General features: G+C 32.3%; 1 protein-coding gene across 2 annotated transcripts in view; it reads left to right on the top strand.

Moving 5' to 3' along the window:
• Positions 1-8,780, top strand: part of LOC117169120 (segmentation protein paired-like) — a 17,841-nt gene extending 9,061 nt beyond the window's left edge. Inside the window, exons 1-5 of one of the 2 annotated variants that reach the window (XM_033355304.1) lie at positions 3,859-3,889; positions 3,967-4,105; positions 4,196-4,485; positions 6,255-6,665; positions 7,511-8,780. In XM_033355304.1, coding sequence (XP_033211195.1) covers positions 4,068-4,105; positions 4,196-4,485; positions 6,255-6,665; positions 7,511-8,070 — 1,299 coding nt within the window. In that variant the 5' untranslated portion in view covers positions 3,859-3,889; positions 3,967-4,067 and the 3' untranslated portion in view covers positions 8,071-8,780. Of the gene's footprint in view, positions 1-3,858; positions 3,890-3,966; positions 4,106-4,195; positions 4,486-6,254; positions 6,666-7,510 lie in introns of those variants that run through there. The other variant, XM_033355295.1, reaches the window with a different exon arrangement.
• Positions 8,781-12,827: the final 4,047 nt, after the last annotated feature.

Consider the following 12,827-nt stretch of genomic DNA (forward strand, 5'->3'; position numbering starts at 1 on the left):
GGTAATTCTACTTCTGGTAATAGATTTCTTCTCTCAACATGACCAAAAAATCTCAATAAATCCTTTTTTTATAATATTCAAGTTTCGCTGCCGTACAGCACATTGGCTGCAAGTACAGAATTATATATTGCAATTTCAGCTTTATTGCTTTGTTTCTCAAGCTGCATTTCATTAAGAGTTTGCTAGTAACTAGTTATAAGAAATTAAGTTACTCAAAAGTTACCTTATTTGTAACTTCTAGAGTAACTTCGTTACTATTTTAAAAAATAATTTGTAACTTAGTTACGATTTTTCAGTAATTGGGAACTTATTGAAGATTCAAAATTTTTGTTTGAAAATTAACTTTTTTGTTGAAAATAAATTAAAACAATTTCGTAAAAATTGTTCTATATTCGTTCAAAATTCGGGTTTATCTATTCAAAATTTTTCTCTTTTGGTAAAAAATCTTATATCTTTTGATTTAAAATTCAACTCTTTTTAGTGGAAAATTCGCCTGTTTTGGATGCATTCACTGCTTGGTTAAAAACTATCTTTTTTGTTGGAAATTTAACACTTTTGTTGAAATTATTTTATATTTTTTGCACTTCCTTCACCCTGAAGTTTATATTCTTAATTAAAAATTGTATTATCTGGTTGAAAATTCAACAATTTGATAGAAACGTCATTTTTTTTGGTTAAAAAATTAAACTGCGTGACTGAAAACTCGCCTTTTTGAATTTCCAATCCAATTGTTTTGGTACAAAATAAACTCTTCATTCGAAACTCATATTTTCTTCTTGATAATTTAACTGAAAATCTTTTTAGTTGAAACTTAAACTATTTTTTTTTTTAATTTGTCCGAACCTTCCTTAGCAGATAATGCAACTATTTTGAATAAAATTGAGATTTCTTATTAAATTCAACGGTTTTCCTAAGAATAAAAATATTTTTTGGCTTCATTCTCTACTATTTGATTATTTGTTGAAAATTCATCTTCGATTGGTGAAAATTAGTTTTTTTGTTGTTGAAAATTAATTTTTTTAACAAGAAATTAAACAACTTCAGTTGAAGATTAATTATTTTAGTTTAAAAATCCTCGCTTTAACTAAATGTTTAAATATTTTATTGAAGCGGATATTTTTTCATTAATAATTCATCTGCTTTGGTAAAAGTTGATCTATTTTGTTTAAAATTTACTCGATTGTTTGAAGGTTGATCAATTTGATAGAAAAGTTATGTATTTTCTAAAATATTCTTTTCGTGATTAAAATTACATTTTCGAACCAAAAATGTCATTTTTGAAAATACCTATTTTATTATTAAAATTATGACTATTTGATTATGAAACAGCTTTTTGCTAAAAACTCATATTTTCGTGTGGCAAGTTCAAATGTTTTACAAAAAATTCGTCTTTTGCTTTTAAAGTTCAATAATTCGAATAAACCTTTTTTTTCTTTTTTGTCTAAAAAATCTTTATTTCTTGAAAATTTGTCTTTTTAGTTTGAAAATTCATCATTTGAGTTAAAATTTCATCTCTTTCGTTAAAAATTGGACTATGTTCTGAAAATTCTTTTCTTTTTTAAAATTAATTTTTTAACTGAGTAGTTCACTTTTCCATTTTTTGTTGATTGATAGTTTTACTATTTTTTTGAAAATTAATGTATTATGTTGAAAAGTCATGTTTTTGGTAGAAAATTTATCGTCTTGGTTGAAATATGAACTATGACATTTGTTTGTGAATTAAAATTGAAATTAGAATTTTCTTTAAAACATCATATTCTCAATTTTTGCATTCATTTTTTTTTTGTTGGTAAAACAAATTCGGGGTAGATAGTCAAGCTATTTCATTAAAAATTCGTTGTTTCTGGCTGGCAATTTAAATAATTAGTTGAAAGTTGAAATACTTTGTTAAAAATTTATCTCTCTTATTGAAAATTTAACTATTTTGTTTCAAAATTTTTTTTCTGGAAATTCAAATGTTTTGGTGGAAAATTCAACTATTTTGTGTTTAAAATTCCACTCTTTTGTTCAAAAGTATTCATTTTGTTTTGAAAATGTATTCCTTCAATTAAAAATTCATCAATTTTGGTTAAAAAAGATTGTTTGGTTGAAAAATGTTTCTCTTTAAATTCAGTTTTTCATTTTTAAATTATAAAATTAAGGATTAAAAAAAGGCACTTTTTAGGTAACTTGAAGTTAGTAAAAAAAAGTAAATTACCCAATACTGCAAGCGTCGGCCATACAATTGCCAGGAAACATAAAAGAATCATTATGCAATTGGTCGGCCATTTTGCTCAATTAGTGGTGTTCACTTTTCCACTTTTTCTCTCGTTACGTCAAAAACTACTCTCCTTTCCTCTCTTTCTCTCTTTTTTTTATATTTTTTTTTTGTTCCAGAATCGACCGCGTTGGACGGATTGAAGAAAGTTCAATTTATTGCCCAATAATATTTGACGTGAAAAATAACCTTAGCTTTTTTGTGGTTGTTTCTGAAACAATCTATTTAGATTTCTAGACTGTTATATGGCCGCCAACTTTTGTATTAATTTCTATTATTTTCATAATTTTTGACCTCTTCAATTCTTGCTGAAATTAGATTCTGAAAGAGTGTAATCAGTGAATCCATCTAACGTAGAATTATTTTATTTGCGATTACGAATTTAGGTATTCATATCACAACTTCACGAACAATAAAAAAAATTACATAATATTTTCAAATATTAAAATTATTAATAAGATTTAAAATTAATTCCAGAAAATTTATAAGTTTTTATAGAATCGGGTAGTAATGAATTAATCAGTTTATAACAAAAAAGAATTAAACAATTATTTTCACGTCAATATTTGAATAATTTTTGCTCCATATTGTACTTATACCAGAAAAAAATAAAAACATATTTACATACAAAACTGTAAATTGAATTAAGATACTTGTTTCACAACACCACAAAAATTTAAATAAATGATTTAATTGGTAATTTATTAATAAACTTTAAAAATAATTTAAGATGAAATTTAAAATATATGCCGATACAATTTTGAAAACTGAATTTAGATACTTATTTCACAATATCATAAACATTTAAAAATGTGTATAAATAGGATAGATGTATTAAAAAAATTTTTATGATACAAATAATAGCCAATACTTAACTATTTAATCTCAATGTAAATAAGAAATTCATTTTACTTAGTTAAAGAATATTAAACTTTAATATTTATGTAATTTAATATTGTGAACAGATTTTTTAATAAGCTTTTAAAATAATTTCATTGAATTTAATTTTTAATAAAATAATTTAATAATTAATTATACAGTTCACAACAGAAAAAGCATAAACCATTATTTTCACTGGAAAATTCAAATAAATCTTACCTTATATTCATTATTTCAATTTAAAAATTCAGATACTCATTTCACATCATCACAGTCATTTCAAAAATTATATAAAACTATTTTTTTTTCTTCAAGAAATGAGGTAAAAATTATTTGACCACAATTAAAAGAACTGTTTAAATATTCATAAGTGTATTGGCAACTAGCGCCACCCACATAATTTCGCGCGCGAAAATTCAAATCCAAAAAAGATTTTCCATGAATTTGAAATATTTTAATTTAAATCGTTTTTGTCAATTTTGAATCTAATTCGTGCTATAGCATTACTTTTTTATTCTACATGTACTATCTTTCTCAACTCAATTTACTTGATGGAAATTAAATTAAGAGTCAAGCGAATTATACGCTATCATTATTGTAAGTCGTAAAACCTCAGCTTCATTGGACTTATCGGCAACGTTAAACTACATTTGAAGCCGCGAGTCGCGCTTGGAAATCGTTCTAAAGTCTCGATGAATTTCCCGTTAGTCGTAGCGGCAATTCGTTACCGCTAGAATCTGGAAAAAGACTTTAGTTAGCAAAATTAATTTTTCTCTTCTGCTTTTTTTTCATATAAAACTGATAATAATTAATTTTTTCCTAAATTACAGATCTGGGTTCAATACCGGGCCAAGGTCGAGTAAACCAATTGGGTGGTGTCTTCATCAACGGAAGACCCCTTCCCAATAATATTCGACTAAAAATTGTGGAGATGGCTGCCGCTGGCGTTCGACCCTGTGTGATATCTAGGTGATTAAAAATGCATAAAAAATAAAACGTCTAACAATTAGAAAAAATGTATTTGATAAGATAATTAATCATTTGAATTTTGCTTTTCAGGCAACTGAGGGTCTCACACGGATGTGTATCAAAAATTTTGAATCGCTACCAGGAGACCGGAAGTATTAGGCCGGGCGTGATTGGAGGAAGTAAACCCCGAGTGGCGACACCTGAGATTGAGGCAAGAATTGAAGACTACAAGCGGGAAAATCCAGGTGCGTTTTCCTGGGAAATTAGGGACAGACTAATCAAGGAGGAAATTTGCGACCGGACTAGTGCTCCCAGTGTTTCCGCAATTTCTCGACTTTTAAGGGGACGCGACACTGATGATGAAACAAAACTTGTAGATGGTGAGCAACAATTGATATTTTCAATATCTTTTATGCTGTTTTTTCAGTTTCTAAAATTAGGCGGTCAAGAAATTAGGAAATTACTAGCTTAAAGCGAGTTAACCTTAAAATACGTTCTTAAAAAGTTGGTAACTCTGGGGGGGATCCGATCTTAAGGTGTTTCAAAATTTTAGTCCTTGTCGATTCCTGCGTCTAGCCTTAAGGCGCTTCAATTTTAAGAAAGGAAACCTTTTCCTAAGGCGTTTCGGTCTGTAAAAATCTGCCCCAAAATAGAAGTCTTTGGTAAGTTTTTTTTTTCTTATTTGTTTTTATCAAAGCAGATGTTGCATTCTTGATGCGCAAAAATACAAATCGTTGAATACGCACACCTGAAAGCGAGCGCGGCGAGAAAATTACAGAGCCAACGTTGACCAAAGGTGATACCGAATGCTGCTTCAGACCAAGCCGGTAATTTCCATGAGCGGGGAACTCGAATGATTAATACACGCATTTAATTTATTCATTCAGCAATTTCCAGATCGTCGAGGCCTCCTCGATACAGAGGGAAAGTTTTAACTTTGGTGGTCCATACAAAAAAAAATCTTTCACTTTCAGCTTTTAAAAACTTGCGATTCTACCGGTTTAAACTTACAAAGCTTTTAATTTGCCTTTGATGAAGATTACACTATAATAGGTTTTTTTTCTATAATCAGAGAGTCAACTTATCTCTCTCACGAGAGAAAAATACTGCTCGGCATGTTTTTCTTTCTTGTGACATGACAAATGAAATGTGTACCCACCAGGGCTCATCGTAAGATCATTTGAGGGTGGCTAGCCGGCAAAGATGAAAGGCGCGAGAAACGGAGAAAAAAGTGCGAGAAAGAGAAGGCGAGAGGCTCCCCTGTAAGGCGATAGCTCTGTGAAGCTGCCGGCCATCAGTGCGAAAGAGAAAGGAACTTAAAAAAAGGGTATTTAAATACCCACGGGGGCGTCAAGTCATTTTAAAAAAGAAAGGAAGGAAAAAGAAGGTTTTTTAGCTCGGTCACATAGGGACACAAATCAATCCTCGTTTTGGTCAATTTCGCAGAGTCGTTAGGAATGTAACAGCTTTTTAGTAGTATTTTAAAATTAGATTCCTGAAGTAAAATTAAAAAGATCGCAGCTTCGCAAATGACTTTAATGCCTCCATCGGGCCTATGGAAATCAAACAGAAAATTACATCTTTCGGGAGCTTAAACGCTCGATCTCCGACTAGTAATCTCGACTTTCGTAACCTGATATTAAAGTTGGTATGAATTAGTACTACTGGAAGCAGAGATATTTTTTGTAATGTTTTGCCTTTTGCCTCTCATCAAGTCCGAATTAAACAGAGGACACGTGCCAACTTTATTTTTCAATACAAAAATGTCCACGCTTAAGAAAAATAATCAGAAAGGAAAATCTAATTTGCTTAATCTCAAATCTGGATAATTATTTATAGTTCATCTCTCGGTACTTAATACCGACGTTATGTGACACGGAAGCAAAAAAAAGAACACTCTCCGGGAATAACCGGTCCGTGTCGAATTCGCATTAGCTGAGGGCGTCCCGACGTCAGGCGTCGTCGGACGATTAGTCCCGCAATGAAAACTGACAAGTCGACGACACCAAAGAGGAAACTAAACATCAAAACAAAAAGAAATATTGATAGATCAAGAATCCGAGATTATGACCCCAAAAGTTTCCTAGTCCTAAAATAGAAACCAAATTTTTCAACTATGATCACTGACTAATTTTAAAATTAATTTCAGGGAAGACGAGTTCCGGATCCGACTGCGAGAGTGAACCAGGTATTCCTCTGAAGCGTAAGCAGCGCCGCAGCAGAACGACCTTCACCGCCCATCAACTAGATGAACTCGAAAGGGCCTTCGAAAGAACCCAGTATCCGGACATCTACACCAGGGAGGAATTGGCCCAAAGAACAAAATTAACTGAAGCCAGGATTCAAGTTTGGTTCAGCAACAGGAGAGCAAGACTGAGGAAGCAATTGTCCTCTACGAGTTCTGGTGGATATGGATCGGTTGCCTACCCTGCGGCATCTTACGTACTTCATCCACCGGCTCCTCCACATCCACATGTTGGTGCCGCTGTTCCGCCGAGTCATCCTCATTCACATCCCCACGGACAAACACTACCAGACACCGCCTTCTCCTCGAGTCCAGGTGAGTTCGTTAGTAATTGGTTTCTGGAATAATATCCGGCGAGTGACCCTTGATAGGGTCTTGAATTCTAATGAGAAGCATCAGAACTTGAGTAATTTATCAGGAAAGTTACTTCCCATCAGTAGCGATCAGGTAATCTAAGCGTCTAATTACACATTTAACGCTTTTACTGACCATAATCGAATTGGCCTCTAGCATCTTCCGATTAATTCATCATACAAGTTGAATGAATTGGCGGAGACGTGAAAAAAGGGGGAGACGGCATTCCTCTGAAGGTGGCGCGAATCGCGGACTGTCCTTGGATGGAAATTGGTCTGACTTTATTAGAATCAGAATGTACGTCATCGTAGCAGCGCGAAAGTCGATATAACAGCGGGTATCCGAAGCCGCAAAACAGAAGCACCTACTGGCAACCTGACGGACAATTACCGGAAGCCGTTCTCGGCTCGACGGGATATCGAAACAATCGGGCTAGTCACTTTGCTCGGTACAATGCCCAACCTGTACCGGTTCTACGAGCCACCAAGAACCGCCGAACCAGCTCCCGACTGGAGTCAAAAATGCATTGTCATGCATGCAATATCCGCCAAAAGGAAATTTCAAACGTGAAAACCGGTGATGATAGGGCCTTGGTGACGAAGCGGATCGATGAATCGCGTTATTGAAATAGAGAGAGCCAAAGGTTCAAACCTTCCAAGAAATTCAGATTAAAATGTATTCTTTGTGATCGGTTGATCATTCTTTCTTTGAGAACCTTAAAATAATGCTCATCAGCACTAAATAGGTGTCTTAATGTTAATTTTAATTCGCAACCAAAGCTAATTATCTCTATTTTTCTGTTCCAGAACTCTATTCATCACATCACACGATGTCTTACCAGCTGACCCCAGACTCGAGTCGCCTCGCTTCATCAGTCTGCTCTACGCCTACCTATAGTCTTCCTCCTATAGCGAGTTACCCAACCACTCCCCTACCTCCAACATCAACCACCACAAGCCACATGAGCCACCAACACTCTCCAGTTCACGTAGTTTCCTCGTCCTACCAACAAAACACGAGTCATCAACTTCCTCCAACTCCCAACTCTCTTGTGACTCTGATGGGACCCAATTCGAATTCCAATCCTGCCTCTGATCAGCTGACATCCACTGAGCTTCCAATCAGCTCCGTCTCTCCAGTTCGACATCAGCAGCAACAACGGCATCAAAGTCAAGGAAACTCTTCACCATCTTGGAACTTGACAATACCCAGTAGTGGAAACAGAATTGGTGTTCCAAGTCCGCCACCTAATCATCAGCAGCATCACAGTTCGCATCCTCATCAAGGCTTTGCAAGCCACTACACTCAGAGCTTCCAGCAGCCTCCGCGACCTGCACCTCATCAGCCTTTTTATAGTTGGTACTGATGATATATGTTAATATATGAAGAAAAACATAGAGGAAGGGGGATATCCTAATTAGCCCTGATTTTTAAAGCTCTAAGCACTTTCCCTATTAACTATCCAATTATTGCTAAATTGAATGCCTTAATTAATCCCAGTGCTGTGCAAGTGTCCTTCCTATTTGATCCCCTCCACTGAAGAGACCACGCCTCTGCTCCCGTTTTGGAGCAAACTCCGCCCCCTTTCTCATTCCGTACTAAACTCCGCCCACTTAAAAAAAAACTCGAATTATATCGTTTATATTCTCTTCTACCTGCTTTTGAAAAGTGATAAAGATAAGATTTTTGAAATCGCTATCGATGACAGTATGTCTGGTAAACTTGAGTTGACATAAAATCGAGTCAAATATACTTTTTAAAATATTTTACGCATTGGAGAGTTGCTTTCCACTGTTGGGACGCAACATTGATCTGATCTTTAAGATTTATTTTAGAAAGAAAAGTAGATGTACAGAATTTTCAGGTAATAAATTATAAAATTGACACGAAATATATAAATATGTATAAAATGTTAGTCCGAAAAATTGCAGAATGCAACTGTGTATATAAAATTTATCTGAGGTCATTCTTCTTCGATAATCAAGTATGTTTGATCTTAGGTAATTTGTAAATAATTCTCGTAGGTCGTAGGTTTTGTTTTTTCTTACTACAGGTCGACCAAAAAGTTAAGTTAATGTATAATTGTAAATACAAAATACAATGAGAAATAAATATAATTGTAATAATAAATGTTTTCTTCTTTATATGGGAGTTTGCAGGGTGAAAATGTTTTTTTTTCTTCTAAAAAAACACGTTTTTCAGCGGTTTTTCTCGAATAACTCGGAAAATTTTAATTCTACGAAAAAAAACTCACAATGAAAATGAAGCTTATAAGAAAAGAAAAAGATTGATTTTTTCCATTTACGTAAGTGCAATGGGTGCTGAGATACGGCAGGGTGAAGGTCACTTCTTGTCCGATGGTAACTAAATTTGCAGCGTAGATATTTTTTAGGGTAATAATTTTGGTTAAATCACCTTTTCTTGTATCCTACCCGTATAGAAATTCAAATGGGGAACTAGTCTGGTCCCCAACCATTCGACCCGCGAGGAATATTAACCAAACTCCCCAACATTTGTGGAACATTCCCTAAAAGTTTGTCAAAATACTTATTATTTACGGAAATCTCCATAAACTGTTTTGAAATATTTAAAAGTGCTCAAATTTACCCAAAATTTAATGGGGAATTATCCTACGCTTAAAAATGCATAAATTCATGTAACTAAGATTCCCCAAAATTTGTGGAATATTAATTTTAAAAAAAACTTCAGCTGGAACGCAGCAATGGAAGAACTTCGCTCTGAAGGATCCGTCATTTTGGTTACGGTAGTCTCTGCTCCAGGTAATTATGCTTCGTTAAGTGTGGACTGCTGTCTTAAACTCTCGACGCGTCATTTCTGTTGCGCGAGAGGCGGCACTTCGCGCCCTTGCGGATTTTCTTTAAAGCTACCAGTCCAGCACCGCAAGACTCAAATGAAGGTGGTAGAGAAATCTGAACTGTACCTTGCTTAATAATTTCTACTAGGATACTGCTCTTCACTGATTAATCAAAAACTTTTTCTCTTTCCAATTTCAACTACACGAAGAATTAGACTTTATTTACATATGGCAAAACTTTCAGATCAATTTGAAAATAAACATCTGTAAAAATTTAGAGTCTAATGACTTTCGGCAGACTTTTTACCTATATCTATATGTATTTTTTCCAATATGGATTTTCTTAAAATTCTATACAATTCTATACAAATTCTATAAATGTTCCTAGAAATTCGAAATTTTCTAAAAAAATACTACAAAACAATAAGATTACGTCTTTTTGAATATTTTGATCGTTGTTTTTATAAAAAGTTGATTTTCGTACAAAATTATTAACTTAATAATTATTTATTAAGTACAATCGAGATGAATTTCACATTAATAAATCTTTTCTCCAAAAAAGCGGTGTAAAATTATTGTTAAATATATTCTTAGGGTTTTAGAATGAAAAAAAGATTACGCTTTTTTAGATATTACGTCATTTGCTAAGATCTTGCCGAAAACTCAAACATAAGAATAACCCAACCAGAGCCCCAATAGCTCCCGACAAGAGGCTGCAGATTACCCGCACGGAAATTAGTGAACAAAAGTGCCCGACTAGCCCTTGATCAACCACCGTCCAGGCCCCGACTGAAATTTTGACAACAATAAGCCCTACTAGTTCCCGATTAGTCCCCGATTAGGTACTTTGTCAAAATTATTAACCCGACTAGTCCCCGATTGTAATAGAGCTAAATGGGGTTATTTCTACACTGGTATACATAGTTTGACCATAAAATAGAATTTTTTATTTTTTCTTATTTTTTGTGCAATCAAAATTTGAATTTTCGATTTTCTAAGAAAATCCAAAAATTTGTTATGATAACCTTGTAGGGCTTTCAAAAAGTAATGTTTTACTTGTCTAGACTTTTTTTCATATCGTGCGTTGTTTGCTTTAAAATTTTGTTTATCGTTCGATTTAAAAAAATTTTGAAGATGCTATAACTAAGAATTGTTTTTTATCGAAACAAGTTATTAGCATAAATTGTTCCTTCTTCTTAATACTATAAATATCCGTACATAGAATTTTTGAATTCAGAAAAAAGTGTTTTCAAACATTTTCAAAATGCGCTAACTTTTTGAATTTGCATTCAAAATGGCTGTTTAACGAACTTTATTTTTATTTTAAGATACTAAAAGAATTTACAAAAGGAATATCTAATCAATCAATTCTTTCGAAAGTTATCGTGCTAACAAAAAAACCATCCACTGACGGACAGACAGACTGACAGGCAGACCCCATCGTAAAAACTCAATTTCGGATTCAGGGGGTCTCGAGGAGATCCATTAAAAAACTGTGGTGTCAAATTTCGGACAATTCTAATACTTACTCAATCATAAATGATGAGAATGTAAAAAGTTGACAAAAAAGCTAATAAGATTTCTAAGGGAGTTGTCGAAGCTGATTTCTGAATTAGATTTTAATTTATTTAAAGGTAAACAAATATGACTTAAAAAATGCCCATTTTTCCTATTTGACGTTTCCGGTGCTCGTCAATTACTGGAAAATTGTTGAAATAACCAAAGTTGAAAAAAGTAACATTAGTTAAAGATGCTTCAACATTATACAATAAACAAACATTTTTTTTGTATATAAATTATTTTTTGAAAAAATGTTTTTTACGATCTTTCATAATTATACGTTTTTTCAAGGTATATTGCAAGAAATTTCAATGGAAACAATATTATATTACAAAAACTTTCTCTGAAGATTATAATTGTTTATATTAAAAACAAATTTAATTAACAAAAGCAGTAATCAGGCATTTTTCGACAGAAAAATTCGTTTTTCTCGATTACATTTTTTTTTAATTAGCAACTTTTATGATAATTTTAGCAAAATTCATAATTTGGTTAATATCTTATGATTTTTTTAAACAAATGCATTATTCGGGCATTTGTCTGCAGAAAAATTCGGTTTTTTCAATTCCAGTCTTTTCAGTTGGGAACTTCATGAAAATTTCAGCAACATTCATAATAAATTGATAAATTTTATTATTTTTTTTTACATATTTAATGAATAAATGCATTCAGCGGGCATTCGTCTACGGAAAAATTTTTTTTTCTATTTCAACTTTTTTAATTACTAAGTTTATGATAACTTCAGCAAAATTTATCATTTTTAAAATTAATTGCATGTTTTTTTTTAAATTTGATAAACTAATGTCGACAGAAAAATACTTTTCTTCTATGTAAATTTTTAAAATTAGGAACTTCATGATAACTTCAGCAAAATTCATTATAATAAATTCAGAAACATGCATAATGTGTTGATAAATTTTATGATTTTTTCAAACAAATTCAACAAACAAATGCATTATTCGGGCACCTGTGAACGGAAAAATTCGTTTTTTTGATGTCAGTCTTTTCAGTTGGGAACTTCATGATGATCTCAGCAAAATTCATAGTTAATGAATAAGTTTTAAATTTAAAAAAAAAAATTAATAAACAAGTGGATTATTGGGGCATCTGACGATGGAAAAAAATTTTTTCGATGTCAGTCTTTTAAATTGGGAAGTTAATGAAAATGTAATTACCAATAATACTTTGTTGATAATTTCCATGATGTTTAAAACAAATTTAATAAACATTTGCAATTTTTGTGTATTTCTCGACGAAAAAGTTTTTTTTTTCAATTTCAGTTCTTTCAGATTAAGTTTTTTATTACTTTCTTTTTACTTAATAAGGCTGCAGCTTCACAATCGAGTAGAATGACCTTTTTCTTCCACTTTCTTCTATGATATTCTATTTTTGGATCAGTAGAAATCAAAATTTTGCGCCCAAGATCTTTTTTCTCCTCCGAAGATTTTATGCTGTTTGATTTATCGAATTTTTCTTAATTTTCAAATGAATTCTTCCATTTTTTTTCAAAATTTGGCATAACGTATCCCAACAATTTTTCATGCACCACATTTTGTTGTTTACTGTACAACGAATTTGTCGAGCAGACGCTAAAATATGTAGGTCTTTACTGGAATTGTTTATCAGCAAATAACTTAAAAATATATTTGTAACATTTAAAGCTTTCACATTTGAAATTTGTACAATTTAATAAATTAAATTTGTTTATAATATAAACAATTATAATCTTCAGAGAACATTTTTCAAAT

Source organism: Belonocnema kinseyi, chromosome 1 (assembly GCF_010883055.1).
Source record: "Belonocnema kinseyi isolate 2016_QV_RU_SX_M_011 chromosome 1, B_treatae_v1, whole genome shotgun sequence".
Classification (NCBI taxonomy): domain Eukaryota; kingdom Metazoa; phylum Arthropoda; class Insecta; order Hymenoptera; family Cynipidae; genus Belonocnema; species Belonocnema kinseyi.